At 38.4% G+C, this 26,195-nt stretch overlaps 1 protein-coding gene across 1 annotated transcript in view; it reads right to left on the reverse strand.

Moving 5' to 3' along the window:
- Positions 1–26,195, reverse strand: part of Znf292 (zinc finger protein 292) — a 77,423-nt gene that overhangs the window by 10,185 nt on the left and 41,043 nt on the right. The window contains exons 2-7 of the mRNA XM_021642676.2: positions 25,702–25,856; positions 25,437–25,515; positions 25,199–25,334; positions 11,740–11,942; positions 4,979–5,115; positions 1,914–2,055 (exon numbers count right to left, since the gene is read on the reverse strand). Coding sequence (XP_021498351.1) covers positions 1,914–2,055; positions 4,979–5,115; positions 11,740–11,942; positions 25,199–25,334; positions 25,437–25,515; positions 25,702–25,856 — 852 coding nt within the window. The remainder of the gene's footprint in view (positions 1–1,913; positions 2,056–4,978; positions 5,116–11,739; positions 11,943–25,198; positions 25,335–25,436; positions 25,516–25,701; positions 25,857–26,195) is intronic.

Below are 26,195 nucleotides of genomic sequence, written 5' to 3' on the forward strand. Positions count from 1 at the left end.
AGGAGATGGTGACCTGCCTTCTACGGGTGGTGGGAACTCAACTCAGGTCCCCCACCAGAATACATGCTTTCCCCTCAGAGCCTTTCCTCAGAGCCATAGACCTACTAGCTTTGGTGAAATTATTTCAGACATTTTTGTTTCAAGACTTTATATACAGTGCATGGTTTGTGTGCTTGCATGTTTAACCCTAGCCTTCCCTCTGCTAATATTTAGTCACAGAAAGCAGCCGCATACTTTGTCAGCCTTGATGATGAACTTACCTTAAGCAGGTTTTTCTTTTTTAAGTATCTTGTACTGACAGTGTGTCCCTTCAGCGCAATTCTGTACTTGCTTCTGCAACTGTGTCACAGTGGAGGTTTTTAACCTCTTACAAATTTGTCATTTATGTGGCATGGGAATTTCTGAACTACACAGCCCCCAAATCTGTATTAAGACTTATAGCTATGATTTCTTAGGGCAAGATTTACTTCTTTTGACCCAGAATTCAGCTGAGCCGTATCTGAGGCTGTCTATTATCCAGCAGTGAAATGGTGCTTCAAAGGCTCCAAGCTGTATGTGGGTGCAGGACATAAAAGCATGCCGATCTAACCCCTTAATATGAGATGGCTCAGCACTTCATCAGGACTCTACACAGCTATCGCTGGTCTCTGAATTACATAGATACTTCAAGTAACACAGCACATACCCACCAGTTCAAGCTTTCTTTTGCCTTTGGTTTCTGTCACCTCTCATCCCCTCCTCCCTCCCTCCCTCTCCTTCTCCGTAACAGGATCCCATGTATTACAAGCTAGCATGGAACTATGTAGCCATGGGTAAGTGTGAACTGGGACTAACTGTGTGTACCAGCACTTCTGGTCTATGTGGTGCTGGGAATGAAACCCACAGCTCACTGCGTCCTAGGGCAAGCACTCCACCAACTGACCTATAGCCTGGCCCCTAGTTCAAGCTTTTTGATCCAGGTATTAGGTTAGTGTTATGTTGAATCCTAGGTGAGGAGGGGTATTCTTCTAATACTCTTGTAATTTCAGCTTCTATAAAGATATTGTTTAATTAAGTACTTGTGGCCTTGTCTGTAGTAGAGTGGATTTGAGGGTTTTTCTGACCTACTATCAGTAATAGAAAAATTACTATATTCCTTTTTACACTTTCTAAGCTTTCTTTTTTTAATTTAAATTAATTTTCTATATTATAAATTATATATTTTTATAATTTATTCACTTTACATCCTACTCCCTTGTAGCCCACTCCCTTGTTTCCTCTGGGTCCCACCCTCCTCCCCTAGTCCTCACTTCCTAAACTTTCAAAGAGCCAAAGTACCAAAGCAGTATAACACGTATGAGAAATACTACAGAACAAAAATGGCAAATTTTACACAGATGGTAGGAGAAAGACTTTTTTTTTGGGGGGGGGGGGGTTGTTTTTGTTTTATTCTGTTTTTCTGAGAAAGGGTTTCTCTGTGTAGCCTTGGCTGTCCTGGACTTACTTTGTAGACCAGGTTGGCCTCAAACTCACAGAGATCTGCCTGCCTCCACCTTCCCAAGGCCTTTGTTTTTAAACAAACTTTTAGGTTTATCTGAATCAAATATTTCAGATGATTAATATATTTTTTTAAAAAAACCAAGGTCTAAAGCACTAAGGTAAAAGAAAAAAAAGTGAAGAAAGGGTCAAAATAATAAAAGTTAAGATCTTATTAAAGACGATTTACACACCCAGGCACGGTGGCATACACCGTAATCCCAGCACTAAGGGAGGCAGAGGCAGAGGCAGGCGGATCTTTCTAAGTTCAAGGCTAGCCTGGTCTACAAAGCGAGTCCAGGATAGCCAAAGCTATATATACATATATATACATACAACAAAACAGAAAAAAATGATTTACACAATTTAAATGAGGGAAAGGTAACAATTATTCTTACCTCTGAATTAATAACTTTAATCAGGAAGAAAATGTGATATACAGTCTTCGTTAACAAAGAAAGTTGACGACACCTTTCAAGGTATACTTGTATTGATGGTTCTACCCTTTGCTGTAGTTTACTCCAAAACAAAGTGAGTTCCCTTAAAAAAAAAAAAAAAAGAAAAGAAAAAAAAGAAAGAAAGAAGAAAAAGTTTGAAGGCTAAAAAGAAAGAGTAATATAATAATCACATCCAGTCATTATATATGGAACTTTATATATGGACTTTAGATTCCAATTCTAAACTTTATATATGGACTTTAGATTCCAATTCTATGGGTAGAATTATGCCTAAATACAAGATAAATCTGCACTGAGCTTCTAAAGAACAAATAAAATCAAATGATGTTTCTTTATTGATCAGTATCTTTCAATCTCAGAAGCACTCTTTTAATAAGAAAACATCTAACACTTAAATTATATAATGAAAACCACTGAGTCCATTTAACTTTAACTGTATAACATATAAATAAAGTGTATGTGTGCATATGTGTAACAAGGCATACGGACTCAGAACATACTTATCTAATATAGAGGTGTCCCTCGGTGACAAAACCTTCACCCAGCAGGCCTTCAATTACACCATGCCCCCAAGGAACAGCTCCATAAAGCAAGTATCTTTTAAATTAAAATCTATCCATTAGGTTTTTATTAATTGAACAAAAGAACCAATGATGACACAGACCCCAAAAGGAAAACATGCATTTGTGACATGAAGGTTAAATAAAAAGAAAATTACACTTTAAGCTTATCTGATGTAATAACAATGTTTTCATAGAAATAGCTAAAATGATAAGAAGTTCCTGCTATGTTCAATTTCTCTTCCACCCTTCATTTAATTTCCCCGGCTTCAACATTTTCAGCCATTGTTCTCTTCAACGACAGCTTTAGCTAATGTTTCCTTTGGGTTTCTGCTCCTTAGACCCTCTGTCCTTTTCACTGCTCACCTCCTGGATTTTGACCTCTGCAGAGGCCCTCGAGATCTGTTTATAAACTTCTGAGCACACTCGCCTTCCTAGTTCTCTAGGAGCCCCTCCTCTACTTTGCTTCCTCCAAAAACTGAGCTTTAGTAGTCATGAATCCTCTGGCAGCACTTTGTTAAACAACAGGCCACACACAGTTTGGCTGGCTCCATAAGTGAGGTGCGCCACTGCAGCCTTCTTGATTACAGCTTTTTCAAAGCACACAGTTCTCAGAATGTACCCTATCTCTAAGCCATGGTGTGACTGTGTGAGGGTGTGCCGTTCTTCCCCCTCCCCCTTTCTAGTTCACTGCATCACTATCACCCCATGGCCTGAGTGCACACTATCCTCGAGACACCCAATGGCCTGAGTGTATACTATACTTGAGACAGTTTATTGTCCAGCTCTTTTCCCTCAGGCTGTACACACACAGAAGCCCTCAGAGCTTCGTCGTTGCCTTTCTCATAGGTATTCTAACTTTTATTTAAGCTCTTCAATTCCACTTTCTTCCTCCCCTGTGTCTTCTCTATTCATAACAATGATTCCCTAGATATCAATGACTCACATTACCTTATGCCCACAAAATCCACATGCTTGATAAATATACTGTAGTTAGCCAATCTTTTAGAGCAGTCCCCTCAGTATTAAATTTTAATTTATTTACAGTAAGAATCAACTGCTTCAAAAAGGTTGGTAACTATGAACTTATACAGCTATTTACTTACCTTGCCTGTTCTATATTCATTCACATGCCCTGTACTGCCCAGCAAATATTCTGAATGCTGTATGCCAATTTCCTTTAAAGACTAGTAATGCCACTGAGCAACAGCAATGGTTAGTCCCTGATAACGCTCATCTAGGGCTGTATCAAGTTTTTAAGTCAATGGAAGTCAACATAAGCTGCAGCCTCCCAAGGGGATACAGCTTTTGGAAATGTGCTGGATCAGGAAGTGTACACTATAGGAGAACACCGAAGTAATCAGCCAAGAGGAATGGTCTCTACAGGTTTGGAAGAGACTGTATTTCTACATGTAAGTGCTAAGTAATTAAAAATACATAATATGCAGGTAAAGAATATACACTTGAATCACATGTTGGCAAAAAAAAAAAAAAAAAAAAAACACAACCACAAAACCAAATAGCTAAAAGTAAATGAGCTATATGATAATCAAACTGAAGATTGGAATGCCTAAAAAATATACTTTTTGTGTTGGTAAAAATAAATGATTTTTTATCAATTCCTAATTATATGAATTCTTTTTTGCCCCAACAATACCTTTCTTAATTAAGAATTTCATTCAAGGCACCCCAATCAAACTCACTTCACATCCCTCCTACGGCTCTCCTCCTACCCTTGTGCCCTCCCCCCAAAGAAAAAGAAAAAAAAGTTCACTAAGTTCAATTTGGGTTGCCCATGTACTCACTGATGCATGGCTAGCTAACCCTGTGGCCTGCCCCTTAACGAAAACAGTGTCCTTGCCGTCCCTCCACTGGTGTGTGTTCTTTCTTTCTTACTTTTGGAGGAGGTGGCTGTCACAGAAGCTTCAGTGGCTCTTGCTCTCCCTCCTTCTGAGTCTGCAGTCATCCACACCACTACAAATGAAGCTCCCTTACCCATAGCAGCTGGCAGCAGCATGGATGGTAAGCATGCACACGGCCTCCAGTGGTAGCACAGACCACAGACATCAACATGGTTTTCTGAGGTTCCTGCTATCCAGGGGTCTTTTTGAAGTCTGTGGCCTCTGCTGCCACCAGAGGCTGATGATATGGTCAGTGTTACTGCCAGAGACCACGTTTGTGATCCTTGCTCTGGATCACATGGCCAAGTTGATGTCTGTGACCCCTACTGACACTGGAGGCAATCTTGGTTAAAGAATTCTTAAAATCTACTTTGTATTCTTTCAATTTTTGTTTCTTTTTTAGACAGGTATTGTTGTGTGCCCTTGACTGGCCTACAACTTTTCATGTAGATCAGCTTGCCCCTGCCACCAGAGTAATGGAATTAAAAGCATATGGCACACCCCCCCCCCCCCCGTTTTCTTTAAGAAGAGAAAAGCGACTCACCAAGCACAGTACATATCTCCTTGCTGGAGCTGCCGGGATAGAAAGGCGGTACACAAAACAAGGGCGCTCTTCTCATCACCCTCAGACTCTAAATTACAGATCATTTCTAATGCATCTTTGCAATCAACTTCTGAAATCTATAGAAAAAGGAAACAGAAACAGGCCATGAAGTGGCTTTAGGATATATACATAACAATATATTTAATTTTTCCCTTTTGATACACACAAATTTTCATCAGTAAGATGTATTAACTTATATACTATCAAATTATAACTGAGATAAAGAATTGGGTATAGTTTTAAAAAATAACCTTCCTTTATAACTAACAAGTATTAATATAATATTCTGAAAGAATATTAACAAACTATTAACTACTTTCAGAAATGTATGAATGCTCAGTAAATGACAGGTGTTAATCACAAGCATCTTTTATCCAATAAACTGGATCCATTACCCAGAAAAGAAAACCATAGCACTTTTACTATTCTTCGACTCACCAGAAAAGAAAACTATAGCACTTTTACTATTCTTTGACTCCCTGATTTAAATCACGACTAAACCAGATGGCACACAGAAAGTATTGGATATAGATAAACTATCCATCCATCTTTAGGGAAGAAACAATCCACAATATTGTATAAAGTTATAATACTTTACATGTAAACTCACTCATCTCTACTTTGCTCTTCGTATAAACTTACTCCATTTCAAAGCTTTTCTAGAAGTTCATATAATCTAAAGACAACCTGCATCATTTAACCTATTGAATTTAAAATATACTGCCTTACTGTTTATAGCTATAAAACAAAATTAACCAATGATTTCTACAATTAGCTGTAACAAACATTAAACAACCACAAATCATCTTTGTTTTATGAGACAGAAAGACTTAATTCCTTGTGATATAAATGAGATGGTAAAAAGAACTGAAGACTATCTAATGATCATTAGCATCCATATACCAAAAACTGTGTTTCTCCTACATGACAATCTCTCTCACACCTCATAGATACAAGGTAAGCAATACGGTATGTGTTCATGGTTGAACAAGTGTTTAAATGAAGGACAATAATGTATGATTTTAAAGTTGATCAGTAACACTAAAGATAAAGGCTGTGTAACAATTCATTTAAGAGGCTTTCCTGTTTAAGTTTGGACTGGGGAACATTTATAAGAAGTTGGGCATAGTAATGCTTGCAGATAAATCCCAGCACTCAGGAGGCAGAAGGGCAGGAAGACCAGAAGTTCTAGGCCAGGCTAGGTTACAAAACAAACCAGAACAAACACACTCACAAAACCTCCCTGCTCCTCCCCAAATACACAAAAACATCAATTTCTATTCTTGTGATTAACAATGACTTGTTTTTTAAATGCCTTAAAGATTTTATCTGTATCTATGAGTGCCTACATGTGCACATGCATCCTATATGTGTGCCTGGTGTCCGAGACCAGAAAAGGGAATCTGATTCCTTGGGACTGGAGCAGTTGTAAACCACTATTTAGATACTAGGAACCAAACTAGAGTTCTTTGCTCTCAACCACTGAGCCATCTCTTTAGTCCACCAACAATGGTTTTTAAGTATGAAATTAGTAGCTGGGTTTATGGTCAGACACATGCAATCAGGCAGGAGGCTGCCTGAGGACTGAGTGCCTGGGGACCTCCGCTTGGTGCTCCAGCAGTGAGAGTGCTTGCACTACTCCTGTCAAACAGGCTGTCACACTCCCTATCTGCAGGTGACCCCACACAATCCAACAACAACAAGACGAAAGGTGACAGTAGTTAAACAGACTACTAGATAGATACTGCAGGTATAGTACATAATTCTAATTTTACCAGCAGGCAGAAAGTATAATATTTTATAACTAAAATTATGTCACTTGCTTACAACAATAAAGAACTAGACTCAGAAATCAAAACAAACCATATCAGAATGACAAAGACCTAAACTGTTACCATTTTATTACATTATCTTTTATAAGAGGTTTGTTAATTTTAAAAATTGCTCTAATACATTCATCATGACAAATGTCAGTCAGATGAACTGAAAGGTTTTTTTTTTTTTTAACCTTTTCATAACATGCTAATAACAGTGGCTGTTTCTTAGTAGAGTCTGCTGGGAAGACACCCCACGGGCTGAGCATCACTCACCAACGTTGTGCTTCCCCTTTCAGGTTTTTAAAGTATTTGCATATATACACTGAGATAGGGTTTGAAATCCAAGTATGAACATACACTTTCTTTTCACATCTTACACACACACTGCCTGAAGATCGTTATCCATGTGGTATCTTAGTGTACCTGTTGTCTTGTGTGACCCCGTACATGATGGCAGATGTGGGTTTTTTCACTGGTGATGGGTCTGTGTTCAAAAAGTTAAGGGATTTGAGGAAAATTCAGACCTCAGGTTGGCTGACTCGGGATGCTCAGAGGCTTAAGCTACTCACGATTATAATTAATTGGCACAGTCAAGACTTCAGTACAGGCATAGATTCACAGTTTATCCTCATCTCAGAACTCTACATATCTAAAGCATACTGCGGTCCTAGAGTGTTAAACACTTTCTACTTGTAAAAAAACAAAACAAACAAACAAAAACCCCCCAAAAACCCATTATCTCTTGAAAATCTAACTTATTTGAATCTCCTATTTTCTTCTAAAACCTGTGTTGAAAACTCATGTAGCACCAAATATATAATCACCTCCACTAAATTAACTCCTAATATTTTAAGTGCTTACTTTAATGTATGTATTTATGCATTTAATGCGTATTCCTTTGCATATATGTGTGTGTACATGTGTGCATGTGTATATAAATGAACAGAATATACCAACTGAAACTTCCAGTCCTTCCATTCAGATTTTACTGTTGTTGCTATCAGGCACGTGGAAGCGTATGTTCTGCACTAACGGTGTAAGGGAACAAAGGTGTGGTAGTGCTTTTCACTCTTACACAGGTTCCCAGGCTTTGTGGCAAACACCTGTGCTCAAACTTACTTTTTTGTAGTTGTTGGCTAATATTAAACTTTAAAATATTTCATTTACCTGATATGCCAGGCGGAGGCCTCTTAAAAATATAATAAAGAATAGAGCAGGGATAACAAAACTATACTTAAACTAACGAATGAATGGACTCAAATTGTGCATAACCATTTGAACAATAATCGTTTTAAAACTCCAACGCAGCATAATTAAGAAATTATCAATATATTACCCATTGAGGGACTATGCTCTATTTTTCAAAATAAGCAAAATTTCAAAAGAAAGTAAGACCAAACAGAATGATCTATTTGTTAAAGATAGATACTAGATAAATCCTTTTATAAAGCAGAAATATAATTTCAGAATGTAAATGATTTTATAATTTATGTTATTTGTGCTGTTTAGTCAAAGTATAAAACATTTAAGTAATACTTCATTTTACCAATTATATTTTGAAATATATTAGTAGTAATTATATGTAAATAGTTTTATACAGAAAAGAACTTTAAAGGTAAAAGAATATAAAAACCATACAACTAGCAAATATTTCTAAATCAACAATCTCCAGTGTCAGGAAAGAAAGAATTTTCTCATGTTTTTAGAGGACACATTTGTTGCCATGGCTTTTGGGGTTTGGTTTTGTTTTTCTGAATAATCTGTCCTTACCATATTTAAAATGTATAGATTCTTCGTTTTAATTCTTCGCTTACATTTTTTAAGGCAGGGTATAGCTCAGGCTATACATGCAATCCTCCTGGTTCAACCCCCAGCGTTGGATTATAGGTCTGTGCCACCATACCCATGTCTAAAATATGTAGATTCTTAGATTCAATCCCACTTCTGTAAATTGAATGTATCAGTATACTTGCAAAGATGCAAGAATGTTTACTTACAAGACAACAATCTAAATATCCACTCCTCCAGTTGAATATACCACAAATCCTTATTATAAAACTATGCAGTTATTAAATGTAAATAGAACAGACTGGAAAGATGTCAGTGAAAGAGAGAAAGCATTGCCAGAGAAGGAATGTGTTAGCATATGAAGATATTCGTGCACAGGAAATGCAAGAAGAGTGTTTTAGTTCTGTCTCTGTGGTCTCTGTGTGCTGCTGGCATGGGAACGACAGGTATGATGTGGGAGTGTTGTCTGACAAACATTTCTCCTGCTTGCTACTGTGTACAGCCTAACTGGGCAAGCTCCAGGTTCGTCACTGTCTCCACTCCCCATCTCAGCACAGAAGCACTGGGACTACACAAGTGCTGGCTTCATGTTTTGTTTGCCTTTCCATGGGTTCTGGGGTCTGAAATCAGGTCCTCACACTTGCATGGCAAGCATTTCATCCACACACTTCATTCCAGAGAATGTGGAAGTGGCAACATGATTAAAGAGAAAACAAAAGGGCATTAAAAAATTCTTACATGTTCATTCTCAATATAAAATCACCTGAAAAGCTGGATGCAAACTAATGCTGCACACTGTTATCCTACCTATGCTAGGGTTCCAACAACAGCTCACTCATCATTTCAAGTGATGTCAGATGAACATCCCTTTCTTACAGTCCCGTAAGTCCGACATCCGATACCAGGGGACAGCTGCTATTACTACTGCTTTCTTGTCCATTGAGTCACACAGACAAGAACTTCCTCAGAGCTATCAATCCAGGCCATGTCTGAATCTATCCCCACATTCTCTAGGGAACACACGTATAAAACTCAAATTTTATACCAGAGAGAGGAGAGGGGAGGACAGGAGAGGGGAAGGGAGGGAGGAGGGGAAAGAAGGGGAGAGCAAGGGAGATGAGGGGAGGAGAGGGGAAGGGAGAGAACAAAAACTGTGTGTGAGAAGAAGGAAACAGAGTATATTTGTGAACAGGATCCCTAAAGGGGAAGGTTCCAAGGTGTGAGTGACATGACTATTTTTCCCTTGGGGCAGAAATAATAGGACTGGTTGACAAGTCAATTTTAAAATATTTTCCTCATATGGGACAATGCTCAATTTCAAATGTTTCTAATATAAATATTACAGAAGTAATCTATTTCTATGAAAAGGGGTGTGTAACAAGAATATATCTGCATACATAGTCCCTGAAACTTGATCACTATGACTGACGTTTTCCTTTGGATGGAGGACACAGAGATCTTAGTGAACCATGCTTAAGAACAAGACGAAAACAAGCAGCTAATTCTGCCTGCTTAACACAAGACAAGGAGAACAGTGCCATCTGCAACATCAGAGGCACCTAGGACCCGAGAGAGAATTTTTCTGGTATCTCAGGAGGCTGGGCTGCTGCTACTTACTCTAGATAATTATACCAAGAAAGAATAAAATTGAGTATTCCAAGATCTGGCTGTTTCAAGATATGGAAACCCAGGTTTTGAGACCACAAACGCAGTCTTCCAACTTCAAAGGCAATCCAAGCAGCGCACCCCTAGGCTGCTCCTCACTAGCAAGCTTCTCTAGTGCAAGGGCTACACCTCGCTTACTCTCCACCCCACGCACAGTCTAACACAGAGGGCACGTGCTGCTACACACCTCAAAGGCTATTACAAACTTTTTCACATTTGTCTATTAAATTGTCATTTTCAACTGTCATACAGACATTCCCCTGAGGCATTCCTGGTTCTGAACTCCAATTACAGGCTCCTCTGTCTACTATTCAGTCTCCCCTTTAACATATCAATTCCATCCCACAAAGTTCCTTTACTCTTCTTGAGAATTTTCTACTGTTACACAATGAAACATGACCATGACTACACCCTCATCTCCCTCCTCCAATTTCCTCACCTCTAAAAAAACCAACCAACCAGAGTCCAGTGTGTGTGAATGTGTGTGTGTGTGTGTGTGTGTGTGTGTGAGAGAGAGAGAGAGAGAGAGAGAGAGAGAGAGAGGCCACTCACTGGAGTATGTAGATTCCAACGCCACCTCCACCCAAATCTCCCTTTCAGCAAGAACACACTACTCCTCGCTAAGGGATGAAACTGGGCTATAACCCTCCCCATTTACTGCACAGCTTTTGCTGGCTCAATCTCCATAATTCCCTTATTTTCTAATACTGCTCTAGAGTCAAGACATATAGCAGAGACTGAAGACAGAGCTCATAAAGTACTATACTCTTGAATACTTATAGCTCAACAGACTATTAACTTTAAAATCTTTAAACACAACTGCTATGTCAGCTTTTGATTGTAAAAGTGTACAAAAATACAGAATTTCCTTTTGGGTAATGATTATACTTCCAGAATGTTGTGCAAATTCTACATATTATACCAAATGAAGTATAAATATAATCTTTATAATCTTATAAAGAAGCTAATCTTTAGGTTAAACATGTAAATAACATTTTGAGTGGTATGTTTTGTTATATAACGTTATGAGTTTATTTACATATAGTCTACATATATAGAGATAATTTATGACATCTACCTAGGATTAATGTCGCTAAATTAGCTAAAATATTCTTAGGTATCCTGATGTCAGATAAAAATGAAGTTATGTCATAAATACTGCCAAAAAGTTGGCAAGATATTGTTAAGACACCATCACATTTCCTTTAGTTTTGTCAAAACTGTCCACATCATTTAAATTAGAAGGTCCGATCTGTCACATATGATTCTGAAAGTAACTTGGATTCAAGTTGCCCTTACCCAGGAGCATACCATACTATAAGAAGAGAAAAGTGCTCCATTATTTACAAGCAAGGAAGTCCAAAACATTCTAATCTAAATTAAAAATAATTTACCCACATTAAAAAAACTACTAACAAAAAATATACTCACCTCTTCGATTAGCTTTTCGTTTGGTGATGATGTGCAAAGACAGACAAGGTAAGTTTGCTTAAAACTCCCTTTTGTACCAATCTCTGGATGGTCAGAACACAGCTTTGCTAGAGCAGTTGCTTGACTTAACTGATTTGTTTTGATTAGATGTTTAATTCTCATATCCAACAAGATGGGGCCCTCAAAAGCTAAAAATTCATTCACTTAAAAAAACAAGACATAATATATTATTAACATTTGGTAATCCATCTGCAATACACACACTTAGCAGGAACTTTAAAGCACACAAATCTCTAACTCTTCCCTTTAGCACATTCCTATACTGTCAGTAAGGACATCACATCACACGATACTTGACTTTATAAGTAAGAGGAGGTCACACTGCCCACCCCACCCTCCTCACTGTTCAATTCAGGCTGGCCTGAATTCCCTACGTAGCCCAGGCTGTCTTAAAATGTGAATTGCCTGTCTCAGTTTCACAAATGTCAGGGTTGCAGGCCTGTGATGCCCACAGGCCTGCCAAGTTGAAAGCTCGGGCAAACGTGTTCACTCTTAAGGCACTACCTAGAATGGACTGAATGAGCTTCCCCCTTTTGGTCTCACCACGTGGCTGTGGCACTTTTGGAACTTACTATTAAACCAGGCTGGCTTTGAACTCATGAAGATACTCCTGCCCCTGCCTCCAATTAAAGATGTGTACCACCACACCTAGCTTGAATAAACTTCTTGATTATAAAAATATTTCTGCATCAAATTCTTTTAAAATTACAATGAATTAGACTTCCCAGTGCAGCTATTCTTCACCGGCCGCCCTACCTTGACCATGTTTCTCAACCTAGCACCGCCTGTCCTGGAACTCAATCTGTAGAACAGGCTGGCCGCGAACCTAGGAGATTCACCCGCCTCTGCCCCTGGATTAAAGACATTCACCACCACCGCTTGGAACCATGGAGTTACCCTTAACCCAGCGCACCACACAATTACCTGAGTAATAATAAACGGTATTTGGACAGTCTAGAACAAGAACTTCGACTAATACTTAGTTCAGTGTTAATAATTACTCCTTTATAAAGGGCAAGCCTGTCTTTTTAAAACATGTTTTAAAATAAATAAAAATTTTGCACAAAGAATTAGTATGAAGGAGAAAAGTCTGCCAAAAGACAAATCTCTTAAACATGTTTGGGGCTTTATTTTAATATTTTAAGTGTCTTAGCCATATATATATATATATATATGCAGTGCACTTCTATCCTTTCAAGCCTGTGCTCTTTTGGTTCTCTACAATATAAAGTCATTTTGCATCTGTGAAGGAGAATTCATGTTTTACCAAGTATGAATTTAAACACTTCCCTTAGTTTTCTGTACCTTCATGAAAACCATGTTTAAACACTTATATCTTGAAGGCTAGCTTGCTGCCTTCAGAAAACTTCTAGTAACCAATAACTGAAGTGTTTTGTAACTGGAACACTGCATTCTCAAATTATGGATTCATGGAAGACATGTCTAGTAAGTAGCTTATAAGATGGTCCTTCCTTTTCAGCATCCTGTGTTCTAGAACCTTTACTTTTAATCTTTCTCTGTTCTACGAGGAAAAGTCACATCTATAAAGAACCCTGGCTGTGGCTCTTCAATACTAAATCACAAATATTTAAGCAGTAACACAGAATGCCAAATTTCAACCTTCACTTCAGTCTAGCCCTCTGTACCTACTAGTCCCTTAATCTTTACACTGAAATAAAAAGAAATCATAAAGACTGACACAGATAAATGAGTATACAAGTATCTGATGCTTCTGCCTGATATAATGTAATACATTTTTTTTTTAGTTCTATATGGTCCTGTCAGGACATTTATATCTCAATGTGTTTTCCACTGAGTTCCCTATGAGAGCAAGCTCTAAAAGTTTAAAATAACTATTCAAATAGTTATGTTAACATTTAATAACTATTCTATTGATAAATAACTAACATTAAGAGATAATCAACAGTATTGGAATGTGCACAGTAAAGAAAAATTCAAAGTGGCAAATACCTAACAAAACTGATGACATTGCCTAAAAGGCCAATTTCAAATAATCCCTAATTTCTTTTAACAGAGTGTGTAAATTGTAACGACAAGCTGTGTAGAATACCGTGTCAGATTGGTGTGTTCAACAATAAACATTAGGGCAGGAGACCTGGCTCAGCAGTAAGAGCAACAGTCTGTGCCCATTCCCAACACCCACGCAGCAATTCCGGGCCTTCTTAAGTCCCACCCCAGGGAACCTGATGTGCTCTTCCGATCTTCTCAAGTGAAAGATGCAGGAAAGCTACACATGTGGAGCACACACATGCATGCAGGCAGCACACACACATACACAGCAATAAAAATTTACAACAAGCTTTAAAGAAATGCTAGCCTTAACATTTCAAAATCATGGGCGCTTTTGCTTAATGATAGGAAATCACTGACACACTTAGAGAAAAATGGATTTTTAAGAAGCACAGAATACTAGAGCAGTTTGACTTTATACGATCAGTTCTATCACTTGGCAGAATGCAGACACCGAGGCTCACAGAAAGTGAACGACTTCTGTAAGTCATAAGAGTATCTCAGGATAGAACCGAGACTAGAATATGTTTTCTTGACTTCTAGCTTTATTTTCTGTAGGACCAGGAAAAACAAAAGAAAAAAGCCTCCTTTCTAATCTGAAAAACAATGCTTTACACCAGTGAAGAGTTGTGAAGTAGCACAAGCCTTTAAAAGGAAACTGCATATCCCAAAGGGAATGCTTCTGGTGAAGGTTGCACTGGACCAAAACGATCTGCTAAAGTCAGCTCAGCTTCACCCAGCTCCTAATACATCCTATTCCTCTTCAACCCTTCTTTCCCCTCATGGCTTTTCATCACTCACTGTCTTCAGCCTCCGACATGGCTCTCCTTACAGGACTGTGACATTACAAGAGTCAATGAGCTCTAGCATTCACTGACTTAGGGAAATTTTATGGTCTTTATCCCTGTACACCTAGATAAAGCACTACTTTCTTTTATTCTTTTCATACTCATACTCCATAAAAATTAAAATATTTAAAATGGGTTGATGCTTAGTCTGTCTATGTTCTCTGCATCTTCCCAATGCCAGAGGAAAGGGTTACACTGGTGCTAAGCCTATCAATACAGCTAAGTAGGAGAGCTGCAACCTAAGGGTATGACAGTCAACCAGTTCTTATTAAAAATAAGCTTCCTGGGCTGCAGAGATGGCTCAGAGGTTAAGAGCACTGACTGCTCTTCCAAGCGTCCTGAGTTCAATCCCAGCAATCACATGGTGGCTCACAACCATCTATAAAGAGATCTGGTGCCCTCTTCTGGCATGCAGGCAGAAAACTGTATAAATAATAAATAAATCTTTAAAAAAAATAAAGAAAAAAGAAAGAGAAAAAGGCTTTCTTCCATAAAATGACACTTTCATACATTAAAAAAAAAAAAGTGCAGATGCGATGGTGCACTCCTTTAAACCACACACTTGGGAAGCAGAGGAAGGTGAATGAATACTTGAGTTAAAGTCAGACAGGACTACAAGCAAGACCCTGTCTCAAAAGAAAAAAGGAGGAAGGGATAAAGAAGAGGAGTGAAAGAAGAAGAGGAAGAAGAGAAAGAAGAAATAAAAACATTTTTTGTAAGTGATAAGTAAACCATTGCTTAAATACTGTCCTATGTAAAACGGTTTGTCCCACTGACCTTGCATTCCTCCCAAAAAGAGTAGGGCCAACTTATTCACTGAGGGCATGCTCTCATGCTCAGGGTCAGGCAGCTTGTGGTGCACGTCTAAGGCGCTGCTCCTGAGTGCACACACAGCAGTCTCTAGATGAATGTGATGGCAGCACCTGGGAGTCTAGCACTTAAAAGGCTGAGCAGGAAGCATGTGTTGAAGGTCACCTAGGGCTACACAGAAAATTCTAGGCCCATCTAGGGTATATGGTGAGACCCTGTCTCAAGGAAGCAAGGAGAAATTCCCCAAAATGGAAAAACCTTCTATACAACACAGTATGTAACAAAGCTATACCTGTATCTACTTGGCTGTGCTCAACTCAGAAACTTAAAGAGTCAGCCTCAAAATGCTCTTCTCTGAATAAACTACCAATACATACCAATCCATTTAGTCCATTTGCTATTTACTTTCTTCTATTCCCATTCCTACCACTGACCTCAGTCCCAGCCCAAATCATGAGACCATTGTAAAGGGCCTTGTCTTCAATATCATTCTTACTACTTCAATCCATTCTCACCTAGAAACCTACAGTATTCAAACCCCCATACTCTGATTAGAATCTTTTCCAATAAGTTGTCCTTCTACTTTCATGTCTCTAAAAAACAAACAAACAAAAAACAAACAAACAAAAACAAAAAACAAAAAACCAGCAATAACAAAAGGGAAACAAAAACATCTACTGGGTTTAATTTGGGCTGCATGAATGTGCATGAGTGTGGTCATTTACTGGAATTATGGTCATCTTTTCAGGGCTATCTCATTTAAAAAAACACATAATAAAGGCGGCGAAAGGCTGAGGCTGGCAAGATGGCTCAGAAGGTCAAGACATTTGTTACACAAGTTTGGCAAGATCTGAGGTTTGATACCCTGAGCTTCCATAAAGGTGGAAAAAACCTAACTTCACAAAGTTGTCCTCTGATTTCCAGGTCACAGACACACACACACTAGGAAGGAGGTACTCTCCATGGTTTATTGATGAGTTACTTAAAATGAACAGCACCTGAGCAGCAGAGGAAACATACATCTTTTTTAATGTTCACAGCGATACTGACATAAAAACAGGTGCACAGACCATGCACTAGAATAGGACGCAGAAGAACCTCCACCACCTACAATCAAACGACCATTAAAAAGTCCTTCAGATAACTCAATGGACAAAGAAAAGTCTCTTCATCAAAGAGTGCTAGAAAACTGGATATCCACACGCAAAAGGATGACGCTGGACCCCTAATCGCGTACCATTTATGACAATTAACTTTAAAAGAATTAAAGATATGAACACAAGACTCAAACTATATAACTCAGATAACAAATCATAGGAAAAATAAGCATCAAAGAACACAGTCAATAAAGAAAAAAGGCAACTGACAGGAGAAAACATTTGCCACTTTTGTGATAAGAATTAATATCCAAATTAAAAACACATAATTCAAATAAATTCATATTTTAAATTGCTATGCAGTATGCAGCTCATTCACAAATGATATACAAACATATAGAACATCAAAAGTTATCAGAGAGATGGAAGCCAAAATGACAATATGCCATTTCATATTCTTAGAATAGGCTAATTAAAGAAATAACAGTGTTGGTGCTAGAGTCATTTTGAAAAGGGGACACTCAACTGAGAATGCCTCCCCCAAGCTGATCTGTGGTGCATTTTCTTGCCTGATGACTGCTGTGGGACAGCAGCTCTCAGGGGAAGAACCCGCCTGGCTTGTGGTGCAGGTGCTGTAAGAGAGCAGGCCGAGCAGCCAGGAGGAGGAAGACAGTGAGAGAACCCCCTCCATGGCCTCTGCATCAGCTCCTGCCTCCAGGTTCCGGACCTGACTTCCCAGGATAATGGAATACAAGCTGTAAGGTGAAATAAAGGTTTTCCTTCTCAGGCTGATTTTGTTCATGGTATTTTATCACACCAAAAGAAACCTCATTAAGGCGCAGCATTACCCACGGGCTAAGGAATGGAAGGAGTATGTGGGCAAGCCTGAAGCTTTAAAACTTTGTTTTGAGGAAGGAAAAGAATTCCTGGTCCTAAGATTCAATAAAAGGCTGACAAGAAGATATTAAATTATTTCAGCAGAGATGCAGAAGGGGGAAATGCTAAAGAATTTAGTGTGACAAAGGATGTGCAACAAGTGTCAGGTGCTAACATGTAAAATGTTATTAAAATTAAAACCCCAAACTAACCTGAAACTCATCAAAATATTAGAGCCCTGAGACTGAAGGAGGGCTTGTATGAAAGGACTGATGGCTTATAACTAAGTACTGGACATGAGAAAAGAATTCATCTCTCATGCATTGTGGTAAAACATAAAGAACAAACAATAACAAAACAAAAAACCAAAAATCAGAATCTGAAACTGTAATGTTCAAAATGAAACCAATGGTACATTTGCAAAGCAGCAGAGGAGAATGTTTTTCTAAATATAAGTCTGAGAATAGCTTGTGACTGATCAGAAGCATAAATGACTACTGAGAACCAAAACAATTCATTCAACACAAACAAGTTGGACTTTTCAAATAAATTATCTCCAAACAGATCAAAAACCCATATGTAAGATGTGAAACTACCAAAAAAAAAAAAGATAAAAGAAAAAAAAAAAAAAAGGCCTTTAATCACAATGCCCAGGGAGGCAGAAGCAGGCAGATCACGGTGAGTTTAAGGCCAGCCTGGTCTGCAAAGCAAGTCCAGGACACCCACAACTACACAGAGAAACCCTGTCTCAGAAAACCAAAAAGATGTGAATCTACAACATCTAGAGAAAAACACAAAAGAAAAATCTATATGATGCTCAATCTGGTGATAAAGATTTTAGATGAAAATAACAAAATCATGATTCATAAAAGGAAATATTGAGAAGCTGGACCTATTAAAGATGAGACCTGCTCTATCAGTGGCTCTTAGGAGGAAGGCCAAGATAGTGTAAAAGAACACACCCACAAAACACATAGTCTGATCATGTATTTGTATCATACAACTGTTAAAATCCCCAAAGAACACAATACAGTTCAAAAACTAGGCAATGAAATGTACAGATTCTTTATCAAAGATGTACAGATGACTTATCACATATCATCGATCACTGCAGAAATCGAAGTTAAAATAATGTGACATCTCCACAATGTCTATCAGGCAGCTAAAATAACAAAATTAAACAACTGCTGGATATTTAGTTGGATGTCTAGAGTCACAACAATTATCACCCAATGCTGACAAAAATACAAATTTCTATATAAGTATTTTATTATACAGTTTGGCAGTCTCTTAGAAAGCTAAACATAATCTAAAGCTAAACATAATCACATATTACTATGATACACAAATCAATTATAAAAAGGAATTAACTATTAAGTAACACAAAGACATGGAGAAATGTTAAATGTATATTGTTATGTCAAAGAAACCAATTGGAAAAGGCTGTACTTATGCGGCACAAGAAAGACAAAACTACTGATAGCAAGCAGATCAATAGTTGTTAGGTTATGGGGAGAGAGATGACTGGGTGATGGATAGATACTGTTTAGGACAGTGAAACTATTATGGATGGATATATAACAAAGTTTTTGTCAAAACTATAGCAATTTACTTCAAAAAGAATGAGTGTTAAAGTATTTGGATTCCAAAATTTTAGAGACAGAAGAACCCAGGAAAGTCTGCAATGTGTGACAAATTAATCTAGTGGTAGAGCTGAGCTAACCTGGGGAGGAGGTCTAGCTGGATTACAGGTGTCTAAAGATACCACTTTCTAGCCAAGAGAGTAGTGATGTATTAGTACTGGACACATCGCTATTGCTCAACACATAATGTATAGATAATGAACTATGCGAATATTAGGGGTGTGTGTGTGTGTGTGTGTGTGTGTGTGCGCGCGCGCAGTGACTCATGGATCAGTTTCTACTACTACTCTACAATAAAAGGAACCAGGGAAATGGGCAAGACAATCCTGGAACACCTTGTAATAGGCAAACACCAGGATATAGCTCATACAAAAAAACAAAACCCATGATGATAGGGTTATGTCAATGTAACCAGGAAAAATGAACAAGTTCTGGCTAAAAGCTACAGTAATTTGAGCAATAAAATACAGTAGTATTAGACTCTGATTAGAGAATCTTAAAAACATCCATAAGCAGACACTAATATTAAATAAGTGAGCAATTAGGAAAACGGAGAAGTCAAATCTATGCAGAATCCCAAACAGAGAGAGCATCTACTCAAAGATGATTTTAACTACTCAAAGAGGTAGAGGATAATTTCCTCCCTCTTAGGTGTGGATATACATGGAAAATCCTTCAAAGAACACAACATGGGGAGAAGAAAAGCTCAGAGCACAGAAAACAAACACATTGTTCAGACAGGCAAGCTGTCAAGATTCACATCAACAATGGGTGAGTTATGCTGACAAGATGTGATGGCAAAGGCATCCCTCTGTGGGCCCTTTCCCCAAAGCCTGAATCCCAACGTGATTCCCAACAAAATGCTGAACAAGTTTCAAATGAGGGACTTTGCACAAAATATCTGAACCAGTACCCATCAAAGCTGTCAAGTTCATCAAAAAAAGGTGAGGTCTGAAAAACTCTCATACCTGTGAGGAACTTAAAAAGATGACTAATGTAGTGTGTACTGGGCTGGATCCTGGGGCAGAAAAAGCTGTAAGTAAAGGCACTCTGAAATGAAGCACTGGACCTCATTAGGAACACAATATCCATATTGGCTTGTTACTTTTGATCAACGTACTCTACTAACATAAGATGTTAATGCTCCATTCTTGTTCTGTAAAGGCGTAATTTTAAAAACAGCAAATGAGGGTTGGCACTGAGGCTCACATGTGTAATCCCAGCACCCAGAAGGCAGAGAGGGACTGTAGCAAGTGGGAGGGCAGCATATCTTAGAGAAATGAGACAATACCAAAAAAAATATAAAAGAGGTCAAACTTACTTTAATAGTGAACAATTCTTGCTTAAAAGAACTCTGAATAATGGTTAGAGTCTTTCATCAAATACTGACCAGAGAAAAGCGGAGCTCCACGGGGCCAGCTATCCGAAGAAAACCTTGTGTATGACTAATAGAGCAACAGTAACTAAGCAGTACGGGCAAAACTGAGGGCAGAGAAGCTAAGAGTACAGGAGCATCTCAGCTTCCACCCGTCCCAAGGGGAGGACCACACACAGGGTCTTCTGCATGTTAGGCAGGCAGTTACCGACCAGCTCTTGGATTTTTTCTGAGAGAGTAGCCCAAAAAAGGGCTCAGACTGGTCTTCAATTAAGCATGTACCCCATGCTGTTCTCAAATTTAAGCTTGTTCTGCCTGTAAACTGCTACAATGACAGACAAGTACTAGGCGGTTGGCTTTAAGTGGTCTTTTTAAGGTTATAATTAAGGACCCTGACTGCACAGCTCTATGACAGCAGGCAGACCTGCTGTCGATAAAACTGAGAAAGAAAAATACCATGACTAAAAAATAACAGCACCCGGAAATCTTGACAAGTGAGGGAGACAGAATGAATGGAGCAGTGAAGTTAGTTTTAAAGAAGCATTTCTGTGGCACTGAATAAATGGCTCAACAGCTAAGAGCCTTGTTGCTCTTCCACATGACCCAAGTTTATATCCCAGCACACGCATCAGCCTCATAGAAGTTCTAACTCCAATTCTGGGGATCTAATGGACCTCTTCTGGCCTCTACAGGCACACACACACATAAATAAAATTTAAAACATCATTTCTGTACTAAAAAAAGTGTAAGAATGCACACGGGAGACCTGACACGCCAAGCACAACAGTGAGGGAGCTGAAGAAAGGCCTGTAGTTAGCGCACACACTCTTGGAGGGCGTGACTTCCATCTCCAGTGCCCACACTGGGTGGCGCACGACTATCTGCGACTCCAGCTCTCGAACTTTGAAACCCCTGAACTCCTGGGGCACCCACACATGTGTACATACCCATATGCACAGATACACAAACATTTAATTTAAAATAAAATGTAAAAAGAAAACCAATCTTATGTGACTGTAGTGATTTCAATGACTTACCAAAATATAACTCATTATATTAGGTACAAATTATTATAATGAATAAATTATATATTATAATGAAAAGAAATCATATTTGGGACACAGACTAAACGTTCACAGAATGGTTCAATAGAACAAAAAGCATATATTCTATAGATAAGGAATGACAGATGTTCTTGCCACACCAGGAAGATCTTCAGACTATATTAGCAACAAAACTAAATGCTATTATAGTGGCCTTTAAACCTTCAATTATGGGTGCTGGGGAGATGTGAAGTTACTGCTGTTCAGGCATGGAGGACTTGATCCTTAGCACCTACACAGAAATCTGGGCACGGTGGTATGTGCTTGCAGTCTCAGTGCTAGAGAAGAGACAAAGACTAATGGAACTCACTGGCCAATCAGTCAGTTAGAAAACCTGTCTCAAAAGATAAAGTAGATGCTCCTGGCCCCTAAGGTATGACACTCATCATTATTCTCTTACTCCTACAAGTACTGACACACATGTCCATTGATACCTATACAATTTATGTGCTGTGTGAAAACACACACACAAACACACACCAGGATCGCAGACTTTGTATGAAGCTTAAATGGTAGGGTGCCTAGCACGCACAAGGCCCTGGTTTGCTCTCTAGCACTACATCATTAGGGTGAGGTGGTGTATGCCTATAACCCCAGCACTTAGCAAGTGTGGATGAGGGGACCCGTCATCCTTCACAATGTAATTTTAAGGCTAGCTTAGAACCAGTGCCTTTCTAAAAGACAAAAACTTCTCAAATGTTAATTCTTACAATCAAGAGTCTTCTAATAGGCTAAGAATGGACTGAATTATAGATACCATTCTTCACAAGTGTATGGAATGATTTCATTTTTCTGTGATATTTCAGAAGGGCATTAAGAAAGACAAAGAAGTGAGCATTAAGTAGCTTTCCAGTTCAGTCACAACTAAAGAAAGGCACAAAGTAATATGATTAGAAAGGCTACCTCTCCTTTGAGATTAAAAACCATTCACCTAGGCCAGGGACGGTGGCTCATACCTTTACTGAAGAACCTAAGACAAGTTTGAGCCTAGCACAGTGATACCTTGTCTCAAGAAGCCAAAGCAAACCATTCACTTGCCTTACACTGACTTACTAGTCACCTCACTCTTGGAGGCTGAGATCCCAAAGTGAAGCCAGCATCTGGGCTTCCTGAGCCTTGTCTAACGGCATGCTTTCAAATCAAAGTGCAGTTTGTTGTTACTGCTTAGCTTGAACTTAGCAGATTCGGTAAAATAACAGCAAAATAAACTCAGGATTAAGTGGACTACCACTGTTGAAATACTGCATGAAAATTTCAAGGAACTCAATATACTAAACTAACTATAACCTGTAGAGGCCTAGCTGTTCTCTGTGTGCTTACTTTCCCCGAAGCACTTCCTAAAAACTCTCTTAGGCTTAGTGAAGAAGAAAAAAAAAAAAAAAAAAAGACGATTATACCTAAAACTTGTCCATCTGAGTATCACTAAATTTGAAAATTTAAGTAAATTAATACACAGATGCCAACATTTAATCCCTCCAATTTTTTTAATGAATCCATGAGACTGTAGACTCCTGCTGCACAGTCCAACTTATTCCAGTGGCTGTGTGAGGTTATGGTTAGAAATAAAGCAGTAAAGAGACTAACAAGCAGAAACATTGGTTAACAGGCGCCATGTCAAAACATCCACAAGCAAGAAAATAGAGCACATTATTTTTTAAAATCATGTTAAGCCTCTGAAAAGGTCGATACACCTTTTTCTTCTGACCTAAACAAAATGTGAGTTTAGTAAAACATTACTGAGAAGCTGAAAACATGAAGAGAAGCTAAGCCTTTATTTAGGTTGGCTGTAATTTCCTTTTGCTAGGCTACTTATTAGGATATAACACTAAGGAAGCTCAGGACAGAACTTCAGTTTTCATCTCTGCCTCTTATCACTACGACTGTGATTCAGAAAAGCCTCCACTTACTCATCTGTGAAACAGACAAGGAACAATAAATCCTACTTATATCAGAGGACCATTTTAAAAAGTTAAATTAAGGAACACATAGAAACATACTTGCATGCTGTTATGAACTATATTCAAAACAATTTGATATTACTATTAACATACTACATCTAGTATTTCCAAAACTACAATTAAAACTATAATTTGATACTAAAAATAATGAATGTTGACATTCACCTATTAGAGAGAACTATGTCAAAAACAAGAGTCTAAGAGTTGCTACTGTAAAATTATTGTTGTTCTTGTCTTAAATAATGAGGTTCAGCCAGAAAGGGTGACTTTTTACTGTAACTCCAGCATTAATTCCAGGCCACTCTCAACTATACAGAGAGGTCCTGTATAAAACACTACCACCACTGCAAGTAAAATAAATAAGATCTAGCTTCCATTTCTTTCCAGTCTGAATACTACAGAGACCTAAATGTCCTTGAAGGGAGGGATAACATGGGAACAATCAGGAAAGGATGGCAAAGATAGCAGAAGAGAAGAAAAGCAGGAACTACTTGTAGGAAGGAATACTTAAGAGATGAACAGGGAAGCCTTCTGGTTAATTTCAAAGTACCCGCAGAGTTCATTATCACTGTCTTAAATCCCCATCTCATGGCCTTTTAAACTTAATGTCAAGGAGCAAAATTACCTAGACTTTGCCAAGAGTCAGTACGAAAAGCAGCAATAATGAAAGACGTAGACAGTGATAACTATCTGCCCTTTACTCCTGGACATGCTAATTTCCCATTAGTCCAGTTAAATATCTATTCATACCTCAGGGTGTAGGGTGAAAGCGACATAATTAATGAATATGAACTAATCTTCATAATTAATTTTTGTTGTTGTTATTTTACTTTAGCCCCGACTAGCCTGAAACTATCTACATAGGCAAGGCTTTCCTCACTCTGAGATCGGCACCTCTGCTTGCCGCAGCAGCTTTAAGTAATTTAAAGAACTGATGCCCAGGAAACAACTGTGATGCCATTCTTCCTGGTGTAAGCAATTTGGCACTCTAAATGTTGTCTAGTATTAGTACTTAGCTATCTACTTCAATGCAATACCTGCCAGTTTGAGCTTACCTGGGATCTTTATTGTCTGAGCTCATAAAACAATAAAATACTATACGACTGAATAATCTGCGAAAATTAATCTTAGAAATAGAAGACCTAAGATTCCAGCAGAACACTACTTTAATCCCAGTGCTCAGGAGGTAGAGGCAGAAGGATCTCTCTGAGTTTGAGGCTAGCCTGATCTACAATGTGAGTCCAGGACAGCCAAGGCTACACAGAGGGAAAAAGTTCCAGCAGACAGCGCTTACTGTTTTGAGGAAAATTGTGTACTGCTTACTTCTGCTTTTCACCTGTTAAATGAGTTCATCATTACAAATGCCTTCTGCCATTACAAATGCTATCTGCCAGTGCACTGGGGAAAAAAAAAAAAAAAAGCCTATTCTTACGAAAAGAGGTTGAGAAAAAAAAAAACAATGCAATTTTGATTATTCTAAATTCCTAAAAATACATCTTCCTCCAAATAAAGGCAAAAGGCTTTAAGTCCTTCACCTAAAATTTAATTATATGGGCCTCCTTTGATACATCTTGAGATGAGTAATATTCAAAGAAATTAAATGTTTTCCTAGGCTAATGACTCATTTGTTGTTCTTTCTCCCCCTCTAGAAAATTTACCTTTATCTTTATCCAGTGGTCCCTGGGAGAGAATAGTGGACAGTACTGTGTTTTTCCACACCCCAGTCTCCTGAGCCAGAGTAGCCAAGAAATGCAGCTCACAGCTGCCGCTCTCCATCAGCGTCTCGTGAGCTACCTACAAATATTCAAGAAACACAGCATTTAGACGCTTTAAAGTTTAGTCAAATAAGCAAACCTGATGATGGTACATCCATGTGAAATAGGTAAGTGATCTCACCTGCACCAAGGTCTGAAATTGTTCCCACTGTTTATCTGATAACTCAACAGGTAGACACAGTAAAAGTTCAACACAGCTTCTAAAAAAGAAAAGGATACAAATGATTACTGAAAATAAAACAAAGCCAGTAATTCTATCAGAAGCGTATTTATTAACTATTTTAAACAAAATCTATTTTAAACTAACTAACCGTTAAAGCATGATACATAAAGTTTAAGAAAAAAATAATTATGGTCTTCGACTCATTTTTCAAAGTTCTACTCACAAGGCCAAGCGCTCCAGAACCACAGCTACACTCTCACATTCAGAGGTAAGGTACGGCCGAGCTTTAACATAACTTTGGATGGCTACTGTGTATACCTCCAGCAAAGGTAAGGGGTCTTCTGAGGTTTTCCATTTCTCTGCATATTCAAGGAGTGTCTGTGTTGGAAGGAATAATAAAACATATTCAAATGTAAATAAAAATATACACTGACTAATCAAGTGTTTTTCTTTCTAATCATTTCGAACAAAACTGTTTCCAACAATTCTTAACAAAAAAGGAAGTAGTTTTTATTAAATATTAAAGCTGTAGTCCTGTTTCACAGAGAAAGATGTACAGTGACTCAATAACAGCATTCTTCATTACAGCCAGTTTAAAACCAGGCAATACAGAACCAACTCAAACATGCCATATCAACTCCCAGGCCTACCTCCTACCCCAAAAATTCCTGCACTGGCTTTCCTTGCTGAGTCCCCTGGAGAACCATGTCCTACAAA

The sequence above is a fragment of the Meriones unguiculatus genome, chromosome 20, assembly GCF_030254825.1.
Source record: "Meriones unguiculatus strain TT.TT164.6M chromosome 20, Bangor_MerUng_6.1, whole genome shotgun sequence".
NCBI lineage: Eukaryota > Metazoa > Chordata > Mammalia > Rodentia > Muridae > Meriones > Meriones unguiculatus.